We start from the raw sequence: 24932 nt of genomic DNA on the forward strand, positions 1-24932 counted from the left end.
CCTCCACTTTCCTGCTGTTCTTTCCTGGCACACAAAATATAGGCCAATGAGCAGTGGGTGGGTGAGGAGGATGTGAGAGAAAATTTGAGAAGTAAAAAAAAGGAGTAACTTAACCAGGACATGAATGAGACTGAAGGGTCTAATAAGGGCAGGCAAGCAATTAGAACTACTAAAAACCAGAATGAGCTTTCTTAGGCAGTAAAGAGAGTTCAGTTTAAGCACAGGCCAGATTACCTACCACTTGTCAGAGAAGCTGCAGAGAGGACGGCTGCTTTGGGTGACCTCTAATGTCTCTTCCGACTCTGAAACGTTAGGATTCTTATTTTACAAAAGAGAACGCAATGGTCATAGAAGCCCACCGACCTGGAACCCTTTTAAATAAGCAGCTTTGGCGGCTGCTTCCAAAACAACACTCCCACCTCACCCTCCGCACGTGCCCACCCCGCCCCCTTTCAGTATTTCCACCTCCTCGTGCAAAATGCCTCGCGGGATTGGCCCCAAGGAAGATAGGCACCTTTCCCAACAAAACACCCAAACTACGCCATCCCCACGCCCCGAGGAGTGAGGACTCCACTTTCCCACCCTGAGAAACTAAAAAAAGGAAAAGTCTCAGATCCGGCCTTTCTCCCCCAGTCAGAGCAAGGGGCAGGGACAGGACGCAGAGAAAAACTTTCTTCTCAAAATTTTCTTCCAGAGCGTGGAGGAGATAACGAGAACCCTAACGAGTCCAGGGCTGAGGGGGGTGGGGGGAGGGGAACCTCTGAATCGTTTAACGGCTGGAAGGGGGAGGGGGCTCTGGAGGTTGAGGGGGCGTGGGATGGAGAAGCAGGCCTGGGAGCGGGGTCAGGGAGCTGCAGGGTTCCGGGGTCGGAGAGCTGCAGGCATCCCCCCCACCTGGCACACAAAGCGGCTGCCGCGCTCGGCTCTCACCAGATCCTTTGTGTTTTCCATCAGGGCCTCATGGGTAGGGGTTGTCCGTGCTCCCCGAGCCCGCGGCGCCCCCTCCCGAGCTGGGGGCAGGTGCCTCTCTCAGGGACTGCGGCGACTACAGGGGGCCCCCGGCTGGGCCCAGACCGGTGGCGGCTGCGGCAGCCCCCGGATTTCCCCCCTTTAACTCGGGTGGCCCCAGGATATCAACAACATTAGCATAGCCCTCCCTCCCCAGCGCGCCTGCGCCGTGACCCGCGCCCCGATTGGCCCACTTCCCTACTTACCCTCCTCTCTCTCTTCCAGCGTGGGACCCTCCGCAGGCTCCGTACTCTAAGGGCAGTACCAAGACGAAGGGTGAGAAACGTGGTGGGGCTCGTGTTAAGTCGAGTGGTTAAAGTTAGAAGGAAGAGTAGACATTTCATTCAGTCATTTCAGTTTATACCTGGCTTTCTTGCGCTTCTTTCAATATGTTGCTGCTGCAAAGTTGTGCTGGGAAAATTTTCCACTCCAGTCACGCCGCCGCCCCTACACCCGGAAGATTGGCCCTCCCGGAGGAACTCCCCCACCGGGAGGGGCTGGAGACGGAGTGGGAGTTACGTAGGGAGGGAGTGTTGGTCACGTGGCAAGAGGCTGCGCAGGCTCCTCCCGCCCCCCCGGGCCTCGGCGGCGGCGGAAAGCAAGGCGCCCAGGCGCATGCACAGTGAGGTTCCACGTGAGCGCCTGCGTTTCTTCTCAAACCTAACGATGCCGCCGGAACGGAGGAGCCGAATGAAACCCGACCGAAGGGCCGCAGCGAGGCAAACCCGGAAGACCCGAATGAAGCCCGACCGCAGAGCCAGATCGAGGCCGGGCGGGCCGCCCCGAAAGGCTGCCCCTTCATCCCAGCGGAAACTGCCGGCCCGGCCGAACGCGGCGGCTGCTGCGATCGCAGTCGCGGCGGCGGAGGAGGAGAGGCGGCTTCGGCAGCGGAACCGCCTGACGCTGGAGGAGGACAAACCCGCCGTGGAGCGGTGCCTGGAGGAGCTGGTCTTCGGCGACGTCGGGGACGACGAGGACTCACTGCTGCGGCGTCTGCGAGGCCCGCGGGTGAGGGAGGCCGCGGCGCGCGAGCTGGGCGCGCTCGGGCGGGGCGCGCGGTGGGCGGCGAGGCTCCGGAGGCGGAGCCTGGGCGACCTGAGGCGGCGGGGAGCGCTCAGGTGGGAGGGAGGCCGAGAACGCGGGCTCCGAGGGGCGCGGCTGCTGGTCCCTTGCCTCTCGGCGCCGGACTGAAAAGTCTCTGGAGGGCGGAGACCGCGCCTTTCTCCGCCCACGGAGGAGCCGCTGCGTTTGCTATCCTTTTGTTTTGCGCACCCTAGTCGTTGAGCATCTTGTGAGCATCTTCCCAAGCAAGCTAGGCTCCCCTGTCCTCTCAACAAATTCTGCGTAGTATTTTACTTACCTGCCTCAATTCTTTGCCGTGATTCAGGGGTTCCGTTTCGTTGATGGAATCAATTGGTGGGCAGAGGTCTGGGAATCTGCGTTTTATCAGTCTCCCCATGTGATCATGGGGCACACTCCTGAGAATGATCATGAATTCGTTTATCCAACAAGTATTTCAAGCCTGTTGGGTGCCGCATACTCTTGGCAATGGCACACCACTGCATACTTGATTATACTTTTTGCACACTTTTAAATCACTCCTTTTATTCTATACCTGGTTTTTCTTTCAAGATGGGGAGTTCTAGGCATTATTCTAAGGCGTTGGAGGAGACACAGCCATCGCCAAAACTGATAATAAAAAAAAAATCCCTGCCTTCTTGGAGCTTGTGTACTGGTGGCAGAGACAAGATAAAGGAGATAAATAAAATTGAAGTATTTTAAGTGCCGAACAGAAAAAAAAGTTAGGGAAAGAGAGATCAGTGTGCGTAGAGGAGGACTGAAATTCTAGAAGCCAAAGAAAGTGTCGCTGAGAAGTAGTCAATATTTGTTAAATGAATGCAGACGTGAAGTGTAAGCTGATTTCCAGAACCTCCTTGGCAAGCTTGTGGGAGAAGCTGTAGAAGTCTAGTCAGGAGATAAAAAACTGCTGTTGGAAAAATGATGAACTGTGTGACGGTTTTATAGTCAGGAGAAGGAAATAGTCCAACAGGAGGGATTCGTTGGGGTTTGAGACAATTTGTTGATCTTAGATTGGCAGTAGGACAAGTAGAAATCACTTGGATGTTTCTATCACGTGGTTTTGGAAAGCTCAACCTGTCACCAGAGGTATTGTGTGGTCTAGACTTGGATTTCAGAGTATGGCATAAAGTTTCTTATGGAGGTAGGTGGTGAAGAACAGGGAAGAAAAATGGAGATGCCTTTGACACTTGGGTCCTGTGATTGCTCTAGTTCTTGGATTTCTCCTGGTCCATACCTTTTGTTCTTATCTTACTTGGTCTTCACCTTTCTAGGCATATAACCTCTCCTTGAGTGTTTCATCTTGTTTGCCTGTCCAACCAGTGGTACCTACCATTCTCTGGTCTTTTCATTTTGTGCTTCTGCCTCCAGCATTTGCTATGGTAGTATTTCATCCAGTTATTCCATCAGAGGGCCATAAAAAAAGCATTTTAGAAGCCGTTTTTCTGCAAAGCATGTGTGTCTGTCACCACAGGATAGGAACAGCTCAGTGCTTGAGGGCATTTTCTTTTCTGTAGGTTCAAGAGCATGAGGACTCTGGTGACTCAGAAGTGGAGAATGAAGCAAAAGATAATTTTCCAACTCAGGAGAAGCCAGTTTGGGTGGACGAAGAAGATGAAGATGAGGAAATGTAAGTTGCCTCTGGACGCTTAAAAAAAATCATTCTCTCGGCTAGGTGCCTGTGGCTCAAGTGGCTAAGGCGCCAGCCACATACACCTAAGGTGGCGGGTTCGAATCCAGCCCGGGCCCGCCAAACAACAATGATGGCTGCAACCAAAAAAATAGCCAGGCATTGTGGCAGGTGCCTGTGGTCCCAGCTACTTGGGAGGCTGAGACAGGAGACTTGCTTGAGCCTAGGAGTTGGAGATTGCTATGAGCTGTAATGCCACGGCACTCTACCCAGGGTGACAGCTTGACTCTCTGTCTCAAAAAAAAAAAAAAATCGTTCTCTTTATAAATCTGTGGTTATGTGAAGATTTGAGAAATATATGAAAGCATAGAAAAGGTCATTCATAATCCCATCACCAGGGAGAAATGACAGCATGTTGGCATACTTCTGTCTGGTCTCTTCTGTGCTGTGTAGAATAGCTAAGGGAACACAGTGTTTGGAGTCAGACCTGAGTTTGCCTTCCAATTTGACTCTGGGCAAGTTTGAGACTTACCTTTTTTACGTTGTAAAATGGGCACAATGATAGTAACTGTTATCAGGAAGCTGTTGGAATTAAATGAAATAGTGCATAGTACAGTGCCTGAAACTGAATAAAGGCTAAAAAAAAAAAAGCTAACTCGTACTGTGTGCACTTTCATGGATGAGAAAATATTGTACAGTTAGTATTTTGAGTTTCTATGTAAAATTTTTCCCCATTTAAAAACCTTTATAAACATTTTTAAATGGCTATGTTGTAGCCCACGTATGAATTAACCATACTTTACATAGCTATTGTTTGATTGATTTTATTTGTCCCTTTAATGAATTAATGCTGAAAGAAACATCTTTATAAATATCTTTATAAACAAACCTTTTATTGCTTTCCTTACTATTTCCTGAAGAAAGGTTCTTTATTTGATTAAAAAGCAGTTATTGATTTTTTTTTTTTTTTTTTGAGACAGAGCCTCAAGCTGTCCCCCTGGGTAGAGTGCTGTGGCATCACAGCTCACAGCAACTTCTAACTCCGGGGCTCAAGTGAGTCTCCTGCCTCAGCCTCCCAAGTAGCTGGGACCACAGGCGCCTGCCACAATGCCTGGCTATTTTTTGATTGCAGCCGTCATTGTTGGGTCCAGGCTGGATTCGAACCCGCCATCTTAGATGTATGTGGCTGGCGCCTTAGCCACTTAAGCCACAGGTGCTGAGCCAGTTATTGATATTTTAATATCGTCAAGACTGAATGAGGTTCTACTGATTTCCTTTTTATTGAAAGCGGTCCATTTCAATCCATTCTTACACTGTGACTTACTTTTTTAGACTTTGTCACTTTGATGCTGGTAAATACCTCTACCTAGTTAATGTTGAGAAAATGTTTTTAGTCACTGTTTCTTACAAGTATACTTGTTATTTGTCTGTTGGAGGCTAGTTTTTAATGATCGTAGTATGTTGGTTCCTTATATATTGAGAATTTTCAACCTTTATATGTTACTATTTTTACTGTTTTTTGCTACACTTGACCTTAGCCAAAAGACCAAGAAGTAGTTTTACTGTTTTAATAGTATTAATAAAAAGTTCTCTGTCAGAGAAAGACAAATGTTTCCCTATATTTTTCCCTTACAGTATTGTAAGGTTGGCTTTTTCTATGTTTAATTCTTTGATTTACCTGGGATTGATTTTGGGAAATGGCATAAACTGTATATGGATAAGTCATGTTAAATTTTCTGAAATTTTAGTCCTCCAAATGGTTAACTAGATGATCTGAAGTATGGGCAACTCTTTTTTGTTTTAGGAAGAACAGAGACTGTACGTACGAGCCGTTCACTAAAGGCAGCAGTTATTTATGTTGGCTTTTTAAGTCATTTAAAAGAATGCTATTCTTTTCTTTTTTTAAAGGGTTGACATGATAAATAATCGGTTTCGGAAAGATATGATGAAAAATGCCAGTGAAAGTAAACTTTCAAAAGACAACCTTCGGAAGAGACTTAAAGAAGAGTGAGTGTCCTTGTTCATGTGATTTTACTAAGTGGTGTCGACAACCAGTGGTTTCCTTTGATTACCTCAGTCTTCAGCTGTAACAACTTGAGTAGTTAGATTTCCATTTTGGAACATAGGAGTATTGGTTTTGGAGTCAGCGACTATGCATGCTTTGTGGGAAGCAGATAAAAAATTTGGAAAAACAGAAAATGTGGAAAAAAATATAAGTAATACTGCTTATTTGCTTGTTCTTTTATATATGGTAAACCATTTCTTTTTTGTATGAACTTTTTTAAAAAATATCTACCACCTATGTTCAGTTTCCTTTTTTTTAAAAACATTTTACCGTGTTTGCTTTTTATGTATTTGGGATATGTGTGTGTTTCTCAGCCTATTGTGTAAGGTGCAGATAATACAACACTTAACCCCTAAATTCTTGAAGGTGAATTGCCAAAGATAAAGGACATTTGCCTTCATATTCACAATAGCATTGTCATACCTAAGAAATTAGTGGCTTAAAAACTGGTTATGGTGCCTCTTGTTTGTAATCTCAACACTTAGGATGGTGAAATGGGAGGACGGTTGGTCGCCAGGAGGTCAAGACCAGCCTGGGCAATATGGCTAGACTCTGTCTCTATAAAAAATAAAAAGCATTAGCTGGATCTGGAGGCATGCGCTACTTGGGAGGATGAGGCAGGAGGATTGCTTGAGCCCAGGAGTTTGAGGTTACAGTAAGGTATGATTAGGCCACAAAGCAGCGACAGAACAGTGAGATCCTATCCTTAAAAAGTAAAAACAAAAAGAAAATTAATAGCTTACAGCCAGTCTGTGTTCATTTCTCTAGTTGTAAGTTTCATACCTTATGTTTGGATTTTTTATCTCTTAAATCTCTTAGTCTAAACCAGTACACTCATTTGTAATTATTTTGCCATGATGCTGGTTTTTTGAAGCATTCAGAAATACCTATTGTTGTCTTATAGGATGTCCGCTAATTTTTTAATTTTTTGTAGAGATGAGGTCTTTCTTTGCTGGCCAAGCTACTCTTGACCTTCAGGCCTCAAGTAGTTCTCTTATCTTGGCCTTCCAAAGTGCTGAGATGAGAGGTGTGAGCCACTGTGCCCAGCTACGTTATGAGGATCTTATTGCTTCTGTACTTTTAGTTGAACAGAGCAAAATATGTGTATTTTAAAATAAATGGTTTCATATTGATACCTCCAATTCAAGCTTACAAATCTTTTAAAATAGCAAAGAATATATTTATCTTTGTAGTGACTTTTTTAAATAATCCTAGAAGTTCATTGCATTATCTTTTTTTTTTAAAGTAGATTTATTGAAGTATAATTTAGATATAGTGGTATTCCCTCTTTTTCAAAGTCATTCTGTGAATTTTGTTAAATAAGTAACAGTTGTATAAGCACCATGACAATCAACATAGGGAATCAAAATATAGAACGTTGCCATCACCTTCTAAAGTGGTATACCTCTTTGTAGTCAGTTCATTCTCTTCTGATCTGTTTTCTGTCCTTAAAGATTTGCCTTTTATAGAATATCATATAAATGACATAATAAAATGTGTAGTTTTTTTTTTTTTAATCTTTCTTTTTTCTTTCTAAAGAGATAGTCTCGCTCTATTCTCCAGCCTGGAGAGCAATGGTGCAATCATAACTCGCTGCAGCCTCCAACTCCTAGGCTCAAGGGAGCCTCCCTTCTCAGCCTGTTTAAAGTGTTGGTATGACAGGTGTGAGCCACCATGCCTAGCGTATAATCTGTTGAATCTGTTACACCCATTTACTGAATTTATTATTTCAGGCAATGTATCTTTTTTCAGCTTTAGAAAATCTTTTCGGCTTCAAAAACCTTTTTTTCTTATTCCTATTTACCTTTTTATTAGGTTTATTGTATTTGTTAGCTATCTTAAAAGTCTCGTGTGCTGATTCTGTCATACCTGTCATTTCTGTCTGTTTCTATGGAGTGATTTTTCTTCTGCTTATAGTTCATGTTTTTTACTTTACATGTCTAGTAATATTTATTGGATTCTGGGCAATGTAAAAGTTAAATATCTAGATTTGGTTTTTGCTTTTTATCTTGGCAGGCAATTAATTGTCTTGGGTATCAATTTGATCCTTTCAGGACTTGTTTTTAAACTTTGTTAGAGCAAGTCTAAAGTAGTATTTACTTTAGGCTGCTATAGCCCCACTTCAAAGGTATGACCTTTTTGGATCTCTGTTGAATGCTACCAGTATTCAGTAAGGTCCTTCCCTCTTACTGGTTGGAACTCATTCAGATGTCTTGAGTTTTGGTATTGTGCAACTCACAGCTCCCTAGTGGTTCTTTGCCTGAACTCATGGAGTCTCATCCTTGAGGTACAGCTTTGTATTTGGCAGAATTGTCAGGAAATGTCTAAGCAGATTCCTGGAGCTCTTTTTCTCCCTCCTCTTCAGTATATTGCTCCTCAAATTTCAGTTGTACACATGTAATAGCCTCTTTCAAGTCTGATCTTTTGTTGGCTGTGTGCCAGAGTTTTATAAATACATTTAGGGAAGATTCCTGGTCACAGGGCTTGTCGTATTTATTTCCTCTCTCTCAAGGATTATAGTTCAGTGCTATTGTCCAGTTTCTGAAAACAGTTGTTTCAGATATTTTGTGCATTTTCTAGTTGTTTATGGCTAGTGGGCTTAGTTTTGTGAGCTAGTTTGTACTTCTGCATCAAAAAATTAGGACAACTCTTTGCCCAGTTCTTTAGGACACAACTATCATGCTTCTCTTAAACTTTACTTTTTCCAGAGTAAAATGCTCCCATTTTATTCAAGTGATACATGGTCAAGCTTTGTAAATTACCAGTCCGGTCATATGTGTTCTCTTGGTTTGTAACCTCAAAGAGACTTTTCTAGTCCTGATACCTGGAATGTCTTGATATGAGCGAATAAGACAGCCATGTAACTAGACATAAATAATTAACAAATGTGTATTTAGGTGTCTAGTGTCCAGGACTAGTTTAGGTGGGTAGAAGTTCGTGAAAGTTTTCAGTATAGGTTGGTGGGGTTTATTCTGTGTGAGTAAAGATCTAACGTTTATCATAGTAACTTCTTTGGAAGAGATGCTATACATACTCTTAAGGGCAGTGTAATCTAAATGTATCAAGCTTTATGAACATGTAGTCGTTACCACAAAATTTTTTTTTAATATTTTTACTTAGATTTCAGCATGCCATGGGGGGAATACCTGCCTGGGCAGATACTAATAAGCGAAAAACATCCTCAGATGGTGAGTGTTGATATTTCTGTTTAAGTTAGTCAACAAATCTCTATTTCTGTTCTGTTGTTATTTGAGCTTTTTTATGAGGCTTAGTAAAATGTGATGTTTCAAATGTCTTTTTTTTTTTTTTTTTTTTTTTGAGATGGGATCTCATAATGTTCCCTAGGCTGATTTCAAATTAATGGGCTCAGGGGATCCTCCTATCTCAGCTTCCTGAGTAGCTAGGACTACAGGTACATCATTGTGCCTGCCTCTTTTTAATTTTTATTGTGTGTGTGTATATATATATGTTGGGTTTTTTTGGAGACAGAGTCTCACTCTATGGCTCTGGGTAGAGTGCTATGGGGTCATAGTTAACAGAAACCTCAAAGTCCTTGGCTCAGGCAGTCCTCTTGCCTCAGCCTCCAGAGTAACTGGGATTATAGGTATCTGCCATTAGGCCCAGCTATTTTTGGTAGAGATGGGGTCTTCAACTCCTGAGCTCAAGGGATCCACCTGCCTCAGCCTCCCAGAGTGTTGGAATTACAGGTGTGAGCCACTGCACTCGGTCTTCTTTTTTTTTTCCTTTAATGTCTGAAATTAAAGTCTACTATTTCTTTGCAGGAAGTCTTTTTTTAAAAACAATGTAAGGCTTACTTAATAACATATTTTCTACTGTAATGAAAATAAAAGTAGATAAATTTTGTTTCTTTTTCAATAGATCTGTACTGGATTAAGGGTAAATGAGTACTGGAATGTCTTCCTAGTGAGCACATACCATTGCCCAAATTATTAGTCACATTGTAAAAAGCTGTTTTTCAGCTTGAGGTTTTAAGTTTGGGTTGTATCATAACTGTTTTATATACTTTCTAGATCTTTTGAGTTTAGATATTATGAGAGGCTTAGCCAAGATCTCATCTTGTCTGTTTTAGAATTATAAATTTTAAACTTAGAATTAATCTTCCAAATCTTGAGTTCGGAGTATATCCTCTCACATAATATAGATGCCTCCTTCTTTAGCATTTCTGATATTTTATTATCTTCTGTTTGATTACCCACTACTACTACCTCTCCTTTATTTCTTAAAAATTAATATAGATTAATTAGATCTAGGATATTGGTTGGTTGGTTTGTTTCTACGTAGGTAATTTGGCAGGGAGCCCTTGCAATTCCAGACCATTTTTATTCCAATGTGGAATTGTGAAGGTTCAAAGCCAGGTTTCAGTTTTTGGAAGATTTTCTTATAATTCTTTGATTTCACCCTTAGTCCTAGGTGTAGCCTTTTGCAGCCCCAGTCCAAAGCCTGGTGGTTTACTGGACCACTTCAAGATGCTGAGGTGGGGCTTTTTAGTGCTAGTTTTTGCTTCATAGATTGATTGATTGATTTTTTTTAAGTCAGTCTCACTTTGTCACTAGTTGGTAGAGTGCCATGGTATCATAGCTTACAGCAACCTCAAACTCCTGGGCTCTAGTGATACTCTGGCCTCAGCCTCCTGAGAAGCTGGGACTACAGGTGCCCACCACAGTGCCCAGCTATTTTTAGAGATGTGGGTCTCACTCTTGCTCAGGCTAGTCTCAGATGCCTGAGCTCAGGCAGTCCACCTGCCTCGGCCTCCCAGAGTGCTGGGATTACAGGCATGAGCCACTGCACCCAGCCTCATAAATGTTTTTACAGAGTCTCCTCAGCTTCTCATCTGTCTCTACTAGAATCATCAATCATCTCCAGCGGAAAAGCAGCCTGTTAGATCTCCCTGAGATTCTGATTACACAATTTGACATTGATCTTTTCTTTTCTTTTTTTTTTTTTTTTGAGATGGAGCCTCAACCTATCTCCCGGGTAGAGTGCTGTGGCATCACAGCTCATAGCAACCTTCAACTCCTGGGCTCAAGCGAGTCTCCTGCCTCAGCCTTCCAAGTAGCTGGGACCACAGGCGCCCGCCACAACGCCTGGCTATTTTTTGATTGCAGCCATCATTGTTGTTTTGGCGGGCCTGGCTGGATTCGAACCTGCCACCTTAGGTGTATGTAGCTGGCACTTTAGCCACTTGAGCCACAGGCGCTGAGCCGACATTGATCTTTTCTTCAGCTAAAAGTTGTAGTTCTTTTTTATATGAGTTAAATTAGATCTGTTGTCCACCCTATTGCCTGTTTTGCCATAATTACGAGTTGCTCTTTTAAATGAAATGCTGGGGCTTTAAACTTTTATTTCACTTCATCTTATTTTAGTAGCCATCTGTGTTTGTGTTAGCCTTTTACTCCAGAGTGAAGCTTTGATTTTAACTATAGATATTAAGTTATGTTCATCTCTTCCCTCTTCTTTTTGTTGTGATTTGTTTTTGCTTTTATCAATTACAGCTTTAAAAAGTGGTTGAGGTTGGGAGTGGAGTTGAAGTTGGGAATACAGAAGTTTGGGGGAAGTAAAGGCCTTCTCAGTGATTCTAAATATCGGCCATGTGGGTTTTTTTTAACTTAGATGAAAGTGAAGAGGATGAGGATGAAGATGATTTGTTGCAAAGGACTGGGAATTTCATATCCACATCAACTTCTCTTCCAAGAGGAATCTTGAAGGTGAGAGTCACTGACATTGGAGCCTATCTAGCTACTTACCTCTGAAATTCAGTCTGCTTCCCAGTTACAGATTTGTGGATTCCTGTCACCTGTAGGATTAAATACATTTGCTGTTATTTTGCCTTGGTAAATATTTACATTAGAGTTTTTTATTTCCTTTTGCAAAAAAAATGATTGAGATTCTAAATTACATTCCCAGTAATTCTAGAAATCTTAGTTGATTTCTTTTGCATGTCTCTTCATTTTTGTTGGTATCAGTCTGATCTTACTTTTGTCATCTCTTATGCAGCATATTGCTCTGTGACTGGTTTCTACTTTCACTTTGCCTCTTCCTAAGCCAGTCTTCATATACCAGCTATGTACCAGCTAGAAGGATTTTTTAAAAAGGAAACATCCAGGTGCCTGTGGCTCAGTGGGTAGTGCGCCAGCCCCATATACTGAGGGTGTGGGTTAGAACCCAGCCCCGGCCAAACTGCAATAAAAAAATAGCCAGGCATTTTTTTTAATAAGGCCCAGCTGTAGTCCCAGCTACTCAGGAGGCTGAGGCAAGAGAATCGCCTAAGCCCAAGAACTAGAGGTTGCTGTGAGCTCTGGCACCACTGCACTCTACCGAGGGTGACAAAATGAGACTGTCTCAGGGGGAAAAAAAAAGAAAAGAAAACATCCAGTCATGTGATTTTTCATTGTTTTTTCAAAACTTCTGAATTTCTTTTTTTTTGAGATAGAGCCTCAAGCTGTCCCCCTGGGTAGAGTGCTATGGCATCACAGCTCACAGCAACCTCCAACTCCTGGACTCAAGCAAGTCTCCTGCCTCAGCCTCCCAAGTAGCTGGGACCACAGGCGCCCGCCACAGCGCCTGGCTATTTTTTTGGTTGCAGCCACCATTGTTTGGTGGGTCCAGGCTGGATTCGAACCCGCCACCTTGTATGTGGCTGGCACCTTAGCCACTTGAGCCACAGGCGCAGAGCCGTGAATTTCTTATTACAATGTACACTGCTCTTCATGATCTGGCTTCAGTCTACATCCTCGCCTCGTTTCAGACCTTTTCCCCTTATCCACTATTTCCTTTTTAGGTTTCTTGAATGTGCTGAGTCCTTTCTTACCTCTGAACCATTACTCTTGATCTTCCCTTGTTTATTCTTTAAGCACTGCTAATGTCTAGCTCATTCTTAACCTTTCTGTTCCAGTGGCACTTTAGATGAGACTTCTCTAAAGCAGACTGCGCTAGTTAATTTCTGTCTCATCATTGTCCAGCTCATTCGTTGTACTTATCTAGTGCCTACCCAGCATGGCGCGTTAGTTAAATATCTGCCATATTAATGGATCTCTCTGTGGCATAAATATTTTTCCAGTTGTACGATGGCATGTGTAGTTTGATGGGCCAGGGGAATCTGTTAAAGTAAATTGTTAGGACATGGCGTTTCTACCCCTCTCCACCTTATGAGGACAATTTATTCAGCTCCTCATAGGGTAAATTCACCTCCATTGAAAATGTAGTTGTTGTAAAAATTTAACTTTGGTGGTTAAAAGTAAAACACACATATAATACTTTGTTTTAAATTGAATTTAAAAATTTGGGATGAAAACCTGTAAAAACAGAAGAAATAACCGAAAATAGTTTGTGATTCATGAGATAATTAATACTATAAAATAGCAACCATGTGCCCTGAGGAAAAATAAAGTAAGCAATCTGTGCCAACCACAGAACTGTGGGGACAACTGCAGTGCCTGTTATATTTGTGCCATAAATGCAAAGATGCCAGAGTAGAATTTTAAATAAAATTTCCCCAGAAGTGAAAAATCTCTTAACCCAAATGGATGAATCTTGGGGAAATAATTGGATACTGGTACTTTAAGAATACTTAATACATTTAAGCTTCTAGACATGAAAAGGACCTTCATGATTTATTTAATCCCTCCTTTTGAAAGACATTCAAGGAGATTCGCATAAAGTGACTTGCTAGTTGGTGCCAGAACTGTGCTCTTTGGTTACCAAAATGTATTTTCCTTATAAACTATAATGTCTTTATGCGCTAAATAAAGAAAATGATGTTAACTCATTAAATTGATAAAATTGATAAAATTCCAGCTTTATTTTTCCATAGATGAAGAACTGCCAACATGCTAATGCTGAACGTCCTACTACGGCTCGGATCTCATCTGTGCAGTTTCATCCTCGTGCACAGGTCGTGATGGTTGCTGGATTAGATAATGCTGTATCATTATTTCAGGTATGCATTTTGAAGTGAAGACTTAAAGTGAAAAGTGTGTACTACCAATATATAGAGTCCATGGAAATAATCAAAAGAATCATTTTGTACTTCCTTATAGGTTGATGGGAAAACAAATCCTAAAATCCAAAGCATTTATTTGGAAAGGTTTCCAATCTTTAAGGCTTGTTTTAGTGCTAATGGAGAAGAGGTTTTAGCCACGAGTACCCACAGCAAGGTTCTTTATATCTATGACATGCTAGCAGGAAAGTTAATTCCTGTGCATCAAGTGAGAGGTAAGATGTCTTTTGAATATAGAATTTGTTATATTCCTTAAGCTGGGTTCATTTAATAGTGATTATATCCACTTTTTTCACCCCATTAGATTCTTAAAAATAAGAATTTCTTTATAGTATTTAGAAATTGTTACTGTGTTGTTGAGGTACTGTGTTTGAATGAAACCTGTGAACTGACTTTTTAATTTTTATTTATTTATTTATTTATTGAGACATTTTTAAACTGTCCCCCTGGGCAAGTTTCAAGCTGACGCCTATGGCATCATAGCTCACAGCTACCTCCAACTCTTGGGCTCAAGCAATTCTCTTGCCTCAGTTTTTCTATTTTTAGTAGAGATAGTGTCTTGCTTTTTGCTCAGGCTAGTCTCGAACATGAGTCATGAGCTCAAGCTATCCGCCCGCCTTGGCCTAGACTGCTAGGATTACAGGTGTGAAGCACCTGCGCCCTAAGTGACTTTTTTAGGGAAATGTGTATCTCCAAGACCAGAGGAGCAGTTGTAAATACTTGGATGTAAAGTTAGCAATTGATGCAGCAGAAAGAGCATGAGCCAGGGAACTATATGACCTGGGGTCCACTTCCTTGGATGACCCATCTGATCGTCAGGAAATTTAGATATTTTCTAGTTTCAGTGTTTGTTGTAATAGGGTTTTTGTTTATATGTAAAGAGAATAAAGCACTTCTTTGGGGGGCACTTATGTACTCCTTAAAAAAAACGTTTTTTAGCAAATGGAAATTTATCCTCTACCTTACCTATTCTCCCTCGTTATTTCCCTACCCCTGTTACTCGAAAATACACTGACACATTTATGAATCCTTTGGGAGTCAAAGTCCTTCTAATGGGGTTGGCCTGGTTAACATCATAAATCTTGGGAGGTAGTATTGGCGTATGCTACTATTCATTGATGGTCTTCTTAGTAAACTGCATATATGTGCCCCTGGAAAGGACAAGAGGAGCTCTGTGCAGAATGTTTCTACTGGTGGTTAAAAGAACAAGGCCAACTTGAGAAACATTTATGATGTTTGTCTTCAGCATTTCCAGTCTTATCTTTCCAGTATTCCCTGACATCTTCAATGATCCTTCCCTAATAAGTTCTTTGTTTATCTAGTCATACCTTTTTTTTTTTTGAGACAGAGCCTCAAGCTGTCACCCTGGGTAGGGTGGCATCACAGCTCACAGCAACCTCTACCTCCTGGTCTCAAGCGATTCTCCTGCCTCCGTCTCCCAAGTAGCTGGGACTATAGGCGCCTGCCACAACACCTGGCTATTTTTGGGCGGGGTGGGGGGAAGGTTGCAGCCATCATTGTTGTTTGGCAGGCCTGGGCTGGATTCAAACCCGCCAATTCAGGTGTATGTGTCTGGCGCCTTAGCCACTTGAGCCACAGGTGCCGAGCCTCTAGTCATGCTTTAATTCAGGGCATCTCAGAAGTTAATACGCACATAAATCACCTGGAGATCTTGTTAAGCTATAGATTTTGACTCTGTAGGTCTTAAGTAGGTTTGGTTTTGTATTTCTGAAAAGCTCTCAGCTGATGCCAGTGGTATGAGATGTCACTTTGTTGAAAAGCCTAAACCGTCTTCTCATATTGAAATACAAAGCAGTGTGTAGTAATCATTTTTACATATCATTTTACTATCAAACGGAATGGATCTTAGTCCTTCCTAGGACTAAGCACCGAGGGTTGGCCAAGATAGGGTTAGTGATCTTTACCTTGAATCTGCTAGGTGTGCCGGAGTGTGTATCCACTCACCAGCTGCTTTGGAGGCATGACATTAATTTTTCTTTTTTCTCTTTCCTCCATAAGCATAGGCTGGTAATAATGATAGTAATAGTTGTGATAAATGCATTCCTTTTGTGGTGGTGTGTTATTGAGCACTATTCTCAGTCTTTTGTCATTATAGAACTACAAATAACTCAAGAAACTCATTAGGGACGTAGACTAGGGGAAGATTGCTGACTGATTAGGACATGTAAACCTTATGTGTGTGCAAACCCTTGGTGGTAAGTGCTACTTTGAAAACCAGACAGTACAGAGTTGGTACAAGTGGTGTGTTGATTAATCTGTTGGGGGTCATAATGTGGGAACTACGGACTCTCACAATTCTCTGGATAGAATTCAGGGGTCTATGAGGTAGCATGAGAAAAACATTACATCTTTATTTTCTCTAACCTCTAACTGAAATTCAGCATTTTGTTCAGTTATGAATTTTGTGAACAACATCATTTTGAGAAGGGGACTGTATGCTTTATCAGACTGCCAAAGGGTCCAGGGCTCAAGAAGGAGTAGGAACTATAGAGCAGTTTCTGTTTATCTTTGAGAAGGACAGTTTTTCTTTTGAGAGAGAGAGTCTTACTATATTGCCCTGGGTAGAGTGCCATGGTGTCACAGCACACAGCAATCTCAAATTCTTGGGCTTAAATGATTGTCTTGCCTCAGCCTCCCAAGTAGCTGGGACTATAAGCACCTGCCACAACACCTGGCTATTTTGTTGTTGTCGTCATTGTTGTTTAGGAGGCCTGGGCTGGGCTCGAACCCACCATCCTTAATGTATGTGGCTGGTGCCCTAACCACTGAGCTATGGGCACCGAGCCTGAGAAGGACAATTTTTAAGATATATCTTGTTCTCAATATAGAAAGGAATTTAACCACTTGGAGATCAGAGGTTAGTCAGGTAGCCATTTTGATTTTAGGCATTATGGTATGGTAGTGTCTGAGCCTCAGTTTTTTCTTTCTGTAAACTCAGAGGGTCATGTAAAAAAATGATTGTTTTTAAGCTCTTCACTTAGCAAACATGTAGTCTGATCCACTTGCCGTCAGTTGGAGTTTGGCTGTTGGTCATTCCTTTTTTTTATCAGTTGCTTAACAGTCGTCCTGAAAGTCTCATTCACCAATCTGTAAAATGATTTATATCTGACATCTTTAAATCATTGCAATTTATTTTCCTAGGCTGTATTATAAATTTTATCTGGCTCATATTTTGAAAGGTCAAACATTTGTAAAGGACAATTATAATACTGATATTAGCATTTATTGTCACCTTTTTATGTGGCTAAAAGAAAATGCTTTAGTATACATGTGCATAAATATATAAATAGTATAATGTGTTGTAAACTTTGGGTAAAAATACAGTTATCTTTTCTTATTTTTCCAGTTAATTGCTGAAGCAGCCTCCTGTTCTTATTTGTTGAAAGTCTGTTATTTCCTGCTTGAGAACAACCCTCTATTGAATTGCTCCAAAATAGCAGCCTGATATAGGCCAAAAGTGTAAGGTCTTCTAGCCACCTCCTGGCAGAGAGCAGTGGTCCGTGTAGTGAGTCCTCTGGCATGTTGGGTCTTGCTGCCACATTGAGTCTGTGTTCATACTGGTCCTGCACTATATGCTGGCGCCTTGTTCACTGTTACTCTGATGATGCCCACTCAATCTGTATCCCTGTAGGACCGCGTTGGTACCCAGCTGTAGCTCCAAGACAGACACTTTTTAGTTCACTTTTGCATTTCCACTGCCTGACACTGTGCCACATTAGAGTTAAGTCTAGCAGGGTTTCTAGCTGTAGCTTCATGCTGTGCTAGAACTAGCTGCCCATCCTTGCCTCATTATGTAATGACATACTCCTTGTGTTTGGAATAACTTTTCTATACTCTAGGCAGCACATAAGATTTATCCAGCATTTGGGATTAAATCACTTAATAGGAGTAATGAAGTACCCTTCATAGAAGGAGACTAGTCATCAGCAGAAGTAACTCCAGTGATTGGAAATACATGTCTGAATCGATACTGGGCAACACAAGTCTAACCAAGGAAACTAGGATGTAGCCTCTGGAAGGCAAGACTAGAGTGGGATGTCTAGTTTATAGTAGTGTGAAATAGGAGCACCAGCTAGCATTTTCCTTTAAGGGAAAAGGGTACTTCACCAGCTTTTCCTAAATCCTTTTTCTCTAATATTTTAATTTAGCAACTTAAAATTTTTGAAATAGGTGTATGTATTTTTTGACTAGGCAATACATTTACAAAGTACAGAAATCTAATATGTGCGAATGGATGTAGAGTGAAAAGTCACTTATGCTCCATCTCCCTGATCATCTACTCCCTTCCCTGGAGATAGCCAGTTGTACCCATTCTTCTATTCTTTCTATTTGGCAACTCCTTAATAAGTAAGTTGGCTCTAAGCATTTTGATATCAGGTTCGTAGTCAGTATGAACCTTTTAGACATGGAGAAAGGGACATGACCTTTTGTAAATAAGTTAACTGTGGTTTATTTACCTATCTCTGAGAAGCTAGTCCACTTGAAATACACTTGACTAGTTGTGAATTCTAATTTGGACCTACAAAATTAGACTCTTGTTCATCATGAAATGCTTTGTGGGTGGCCAGCAACTCGTTTATATATATATCATTATACTTTTAGCTGTCTCTAATGATAGTGTAGGTCCTTTCTAGTAAAGAACTTTGTGACAAAGAAGTATAATTTATTCTTCCAGTTATTTAGAGGTATTAATGCTTACATTTGGAAAATTAGTTGATAAGTTTATTGAATGGAGAGCTGAATCTCTGCCCACAATTAAAATGGTGAATGCTAAGTAAGACCGTGAGAGGTTTGCTAAGCTCTATATAGTTACCTGATGTTTGGGTCAAACTCACTGATGTGTGACGTTGACTTATTCAAAATCTGAGCCAAGGTTCTGTTTAATTTGAGGCACTTACATATTTTAAAAGTAAGAAATTCAATTGTCAGTAGAAGGTAGCTTTATTGAAAACCATATTAAACCTTATTTAAATGATTCATCTCCTTTCTTAGGTTTGAAAGAGAAGATAGTGAGGAGCTTCGAAATCTCCCCAGATGGGTCCTTCTTGCTCATAAATGGCATTGCTGGGTATCTTCATTTGCTGTCAGTGAAGGTGAAGCATCTTTAGTTGTTGTTTGTTCTTCTCCAGTAGGACTTTAGTAGTGATAGTCTCGAACCTTAATTCAGTGAGTCCTTAAATCTATATCTCATTAGGGGAGCATAGGTGGGACTAAGGGAGAAGTTGGGGGAGAAGGGACTTCTCCCTTAGAAGGGACTAAGGTGAGTCTAATTTTATGGTGGACCACAAAAGGAGACGTTATAGGCAGTTGTAGGAGAAAACTTTTGGGAGAAGTTGTAGGCAGTTGTAGGAGAAAACTATTGAATGTAGGGAAACCAATGTTCAGTGTGTGCTAGAAAATGGAGAACTAAATTGTTTTTTATACAGTGTGATTATACCTTCTAACAATTTGTTATGTAATACTTACTCTTTTAGACCAAAGAACTGATTGGCAGCATGAAAATCAATGGAAGGGTTGCAGCATCCACGTTCTCTTCAGATAGTAAGAAAATATACGCCTCTTCTGGTAAGTTAAGTTAATGACAGGAGAGAAGCTTGGGCTGTTTTTACATTTCAAATTTAACCAAAACCTGTGATTTCAGACTTTCTTTTATAATTAGAAAATCAGCTTTGTCTTTAGAATTTATTTTTGTTGCCATTTCCCTTCTTTACTAACTGGTAATAGCGAAGGACTGAACATGTAACATGCAGTGTTAACATACTTGGGGAAAGAGGGCACCTGTAGCTCAGTGAGTAGGACGCCAGCCCCATATACCGAGGGTGGCAGGTTCCAACCTGGCCCTGGCCAAACTGCACTAAAAAAATAGCCGGGCATTGTGCCACGTACCTATAGTCTCAGCTACTTGGGTGACTTAGGCAAGAGAATTGCCTAAGCCCAGGAGTTGGAGGTTGCTGTGAACTGTGAAGCCGTGGTACTCTACTGAGGGCGATAAAGTGAGCTCTGTCTCAGAAAAAAAAAAAAAAAACATATTTGGGGAAAGAAAGGGAAGGAAATGTTTATATAAAAGATGATACAGGGGCATTCATTCTCTTGTGATTCCTCCATGCTAAGCATGCTAATATGTGTTTGTATGTGTTTTCTTCTATTAGTCTGCCTTTTTGTCTGTTGATTTTTTTCAGTGAACTTTCAGAGGGCAAAGGGGAAAACTTCCATTAGTTTCATTTATATTAACAATCTTGAAATAGAGATGACAATAGGAGTAAAGAACAGATAAGCAGTTGTTACTATTGGGAGAGAGAAATGGAGGTGGCTGTATTAGAGCAGCATCAGGGACTCTTGTGGTGATGGAAAGTTTTACATTTCAATTGTGCCAATGTTAGTATCCTGGGGAACTGAGTAAAGAGTGTACAGTGTCTTCTGTATTCTTTCTTTTTTTGGGGGCGGGGAGGCAGAATCTTACTATGGTGCCCTGGGTAGAATGCCATGGTGTCACAGCTCACAGCAACCTCCAACTCCTGGGCTCAAGCGAGTCTCCTACCTGCGCCTTCCAAGTAGCTGGGACTATAGGCGCCCGCCACAACGCCCAGCTATTTTTTGGTTGCAGCCATCATTGTTTGGCGGGCCTGGGCTAGATTCGAACCCACCAGCTCAGGTGTATGTGGCTGGTGCCTTAGCCGCTTAAGCCACAGGCACCGAGCCTATATGTTTTTAATGAACTACTATAAGGTCAGCAGAATTTATATAAGGTTAGGTTTTATGGGAAGTAGGAAATAAATAAATACTGGTTCACAGTAATATTTCTGATGAAATGGCCCTTGACCCTGGGAGAGGCAGAATAGGGGACAATTGGTCAGCATAGGTACTCAAATTTGATAATATTAATTGGATGCAGATATAAAATACTGGGATTACAGGTGTGAGCCACTGTGCTTGTCTGGATTGCCTAAATTTTTTATTGTTCTCCCCCCTCTCCTTTATTCTTCCTTTCTTATTCTGTATGGAGCAGTTTATGTGATTGCCATCATACTGTTCATATTACAGTGTTACATATATAGAATATTTTGAGACTAAAAAGGGCAGCTGAAGAAAGAATTTACCTTTTATCTATGCTTCTTGACTACCTTTTTCTTTTGGTTTCTTTATGGAGTCATTCTTGCTACTTTTACCCTCAGTCTTCACCAATTTAATGTACTAGCATTCTAAATAATCTTGCCCTTGATTTCTTCTCTCCCCATTTTAGTCTATTGCTAAACTAATCTTTAAGCGCTTTATAACATTACAAAGTTATGAGGCAGAGGTTATTTTTTTTTTTTTTTGAGACAGAGCCTCAAGCTGTCCCCCTGGGCAGAGTGCCGTGGCATTACAGCTCACAGCAACCTCCAGCTCCTGGGCTCAAGCGAGTCTCCTGCCTCCGCCTCCCAAGTAGCTGGGACCACAGGCGCCCGCCACAACGCCCGGCTATTTTTTGGTTGCAGCCGTCATTGTTGTTTGGCGGGTCCGGGCTGGGGATTTGAACCCGCCACCTTAGGTGTACGTGGCTGGCGCCTTAGCCGGTTGAGCTATAGGCGCCGAGCCGAGGCAGAGGTTATTTAATTTGACTCTATTAAATTTTTCCATTATTATTTAACTTGTAGCCCTACTGCAGACTAGAAAATTTTGTTAAGGAATAGTTGAAAGAGTGAGATCAACAACATTCTCATTTGGGGAATAAGAACACCAGTAGAGGGTGAATTTGAGAGCAACAACCTCAGTAGAGGGGAATAGGGAGTGCAGAGCCATCTTTGAGATGGATGTAGGGTCATTAGAGAGAAATGAATACTGCATGTGGGGAAGAGGGTGGTCATCACTACCAAGTCCTGTAGGAGAGAGAAGGGAAAATAAGCACGGATTTGGGCCATTAGAGGATCGTCTCCATCATGGAGATACTGGTAGTCTCTTCAGACTTAATATTTTCTTTTATTATCTTGTGTACATAATTCTTCCTCCTCTGAACTATTTGTGCTTATTATTATTAATGAGCTTACACCTAGCATTTCTTACTATTTTTAAATAACTCGGTAATCAGTAAATTGTGCTTATCTTCTTAATTAGATTATAAATTTTTGGTGATGTAGATCATTCTTCCTCTTCTCCATCATCATCATTAACAGTTTTGTGTCTAGATCATCTAGCTTTACGTAGTAGGTACTCTAATGCCTAGAAGAGCTGTGCTGGTAGGTGGTGGTGTGTTTTGTTTCATATTTTTACTTCAGTAATTTATCTGACAAGAATATAGCTTTTCCAAAAGCTCAACTTAACATTTTGTGACTTTTCACTCTAAAGCAAAGGTACTGTTATCAATGACTAGCTGATGCAGTTTTCTGTGTATGTGAATGTGTACAAGAAATATTTTTAGTCCTGTTTTCTAGAAGTAGGAGGGTTACTATAAGTCTCTATTTATAGGCCCTTGTACTATTGAAGAGGGTCTAAGCATGGTCCGATTACTGGCCTTTCATGTATAAAGTGAACTTAACCAAAGCTCGCTCTCTCTCTCTCTCTCTTTTTTTTTTGGCTATTTCATTCAGGGGATGGGGAAGTTTACGTCTGGGATGTGAACTCTAGGCGATGCCTTAACAGATTTGTTGATGAAGGCAGTTTATATGGATTAAGCATTGCCACTTCTAGGAATGGACAGTATGTGGCTTGTGGGTAAGTAGAGAGAGGTTCTTGTAACTTCAGTCACATTGTGCTAATGACAGAATATTAAGGAGTTGAATGTACTAGGTGATACATGAGTAGTTCTGTTTAAAACTATGCAGTAACATAAAATTGATTAACCCAGATGTGCCTTTTGCATTTTATTGTCTTAGCGCAGTGTTTAGTAGTAATACCGTGTTATATTAGTTCCCCCTTAACTGCAGTTTGACTTTCTGTGGTTTCAGTTACCTGTGGTCAATTGCAATCTGAGACTATTACCCACAATAAGATATTTTGAGAAAGAGGCTGAATTTACATAACCTTTCTTTCAGTTTATTTTTATGGTTCTATTGTATATTTTCAGTTGCTGTTAATCTCTTACTGTGCCTAATTTATAAGTTAAATTTTATGGGTATGTATATATAGGAAAAAACATAGTATATTTTGGGTTTGGATTCAGGCATCCATTGGGAGTCTTGGAACGTATCCTCTGTGGATAAAGGACGAATATTATAATAGCAGCTTATCAACAAGGTTTTTTAGCAAAGAAAATACTAGAGTACCTTATCATTGTATTTTTTCCTGTGTTTGAAATATCTGTTTGATCATATTCAGTTTTCCTAGAATTATTTTCAGCATCTGGTCATTGATAAGGAGGTAGAATAAGTAAACATTGGTTTAAGTTTTAAATATACTTAGCAGTATTTTTCCTTCATCCAGCTAGGTGTATAGAGCAAAAATGTGTTCTTAAGGCACCATATGTTAGTATTGTAAAAACTTTAAAAATATCTAGAATTCATTTTATTGTGCTGTTACTAGAAAAACAATGGTTATTACACTGGGGAAAAGATGGCTTTGTTTTCCTACTTGATTCTAAAGGTGCAGAGTAGGAGGAGCTGGCATTGGACACTTCCCAGTAATTCCGAAGTGTCTTACCAAATCACTAATTAGCACCTAGAGTGCAGTGGCATCAGCCTAGCTCACAGCAACCTCAGACAATCCTCCTGCCTCAGCTTCCTAAATAGCTGGGACTATAGGTACCTGCCACAGCACCCAGTTAATTTTCTTATTTTTGTAGAAGCTGGGATCTGGCTCTTGCTCAGGCTGGCCTCCAATTCCTGATCTCAAGTGATCCTCCCATCTTGGCCTTCCAAAGTAGTAGGATTATAGGCATGAGCCACCACATCTGGCCTAACACCCATAATTCTGTAGCATCAGGAAGTAGGTTTTTATGATTTTCATAGATGACACACATGTAAGTCATAAAATCTCAGTCATATGCACTCTCGGATGGGAAGTCAAGGGGGTCTTGCTGTCAGAAACAGTATGCTCTCTACTTGTTGTTCATTCTCTTCTTTAAGGTTAATGTTGGGGAAACTGCTAGTAAATATTCCTACCATCATTTGGAAATTGGGGCCAGGGAGGAAAGGCAGGTAGAACTAGGCAGTGGCACTTGGAGGAACAGGCCAACGTGCCTGAGGTAGTTGGACACTGACAGATAATTTGGTGTGGGAGTGACCTGATGAAGGTCTCTTCCTTTTCTCTGTTACCTAGAATCATTATACCTGTGCCAAACCTGTAGGGAGGGATGTTTTAGCACAAGCCAAACATTTGCCAGGGTAGTGTACATGTTGGCATCAACTCATGATTAGCAGACCTGCTAGGAATAAGGCTCTTTTAAAATGAAGACTAACATTTAAACTAATAGTAAGTAATTTTCAGTAGAATTGCTTTTGCTTCTATGTGGGACACGAATAATTGCACAGAAATGACCTTTATGCACATTTGTGAAGTCAGTAAAGTTAGTCTTTTTTCTGGTCCTTGCCCTCTCTTCTTTGTATCACTTTTTATTAGTCCCCTTTGAAGGCCCTAAACAGGAAAGACTCTGAAACTCATTTAATTTTAATTGCCCTTCAGTGTAATTGAATTCTGATGTGCTTGGCCAAAGACCATTTAAGCTGTTAAAATCTTCAAGTTATTCTTAAAGAATCTTAAAGTTTTAAGCCTGCGGAAGGAAGAAAGGGGCAGAGAGATGAGCCTTCAGGTCACTGCAGCAAAAGGCCAGAGTCAGGTTTTGCTTTAGTGAGTGACAAGGGCAGTGGGAATGGGAATAGGGCAGATGGGATGCAGGATGTTTGTAACTTGATAACAGCTTAGGAGAGGGAAGGGGGGAGCAGTCACATTCTTAAGCTCCAGGGCTGAGCTACCATGAGAGTAGACTTTTCATTGAATGAAGCAGGAGGAGACAGTGGTGTTGAGAGGGATGATATGCACATATGTGGCTGCACCCAGGAGTGATTAGAAACACAATGTGGAATCAAGACTAAAAGAAGCTGATTTGGGCTCGGCACCTATAGCTCAACCGGCTAAGGCGCCAGCCACGTACACCTAAGGTAGCGGGTTCGAATCCCCAGCCCAGACCCGCCAAACAACAATGA

General features: G+C 41.3%; 2 protein-coding genes across 4 annotated transcripts in view; one reads left to right on the forward strand and one right to left on the reverse strand.

Moving 5' to 3' along the window:
* Positions 1-1484, reverse strand: part of MBTD1 (mbt domain containing 1) — a 78335-nt gene extending 76851 nt beyond the window's left edge. Inside the window, exons 1-3 of one of the 3 annotated variants that reach the window (XM_023519214.1) lie at positions 1373-1484; positions 1215-1260; positions 239-302 (exon numbers count right to left, since the gene is read on the reverse strand). The gene's annotated coding sequence lies outside the window, so the exon portion shown is untranslated. Of the gene's footprint in view, positions 1-238; positions 303-930; positions 1133-1214 lie in introns of those variants that run through there. The other 2 variants (XM_023519216.1, XM_023519215.1) reach the window with 2 other exon arrangements.
* Positions 1485-1591: 107 nt separating this feature from the next.
* Positions 1592-24932, forward strand: part of UTP18 (UTP18, small subunit processome component) — a 37063-nt gene continuing 13722 nt past the window's right edge. Inside the window, exons 1-10 of the mRNA XM_003800020.2 lie at positions 1592-2016; positions 3603-3715; positions 5624-5722; positions 8901-8968; positions 11412-11506; positions 13612-13737; positions 13838-14012; positions 18811-18911; positions 19293-19383; positions 22383-22506. Of these exons, the coding sequence (XP_003800068.2) occupies positions 1624-2016; positions 3603-3715; positions 5624-5722; positions 8901-8968; positions 11412-11506; positions 13612-13737; positions 13838-14012; positions 18811-18911; positions 19293-19383; positions 22383-22506 (1385 nt within the window). The 5' untranslated portion in view covers positions 1592-1623. The remainder of the gene's footprint in view (positions 2017-3602; positions 3716-5623; positions 5723-8900; positions 8969-11411; positions 11507-13611; positions 13738-13837; positions 14013-18810; positions 18912-19292; positions 19384-22382; positions 22507-24932) is intronic.

The sequence above is a fragment of the Otolemur garnettii genome, unplaced genomic scaffold, assembly GCF_000181295.1.
Source record: "Otolemur garnettii isolate 467f Iridium unplaced genomic scaffold, OtoGar3 scaffold00162, whole genome shotgun sequence".
NCBI lineage: Eukaryota > Metazoa > Chordata > Mammalia > Primates > Galagidae > Otolemur > Otolemur garnettii.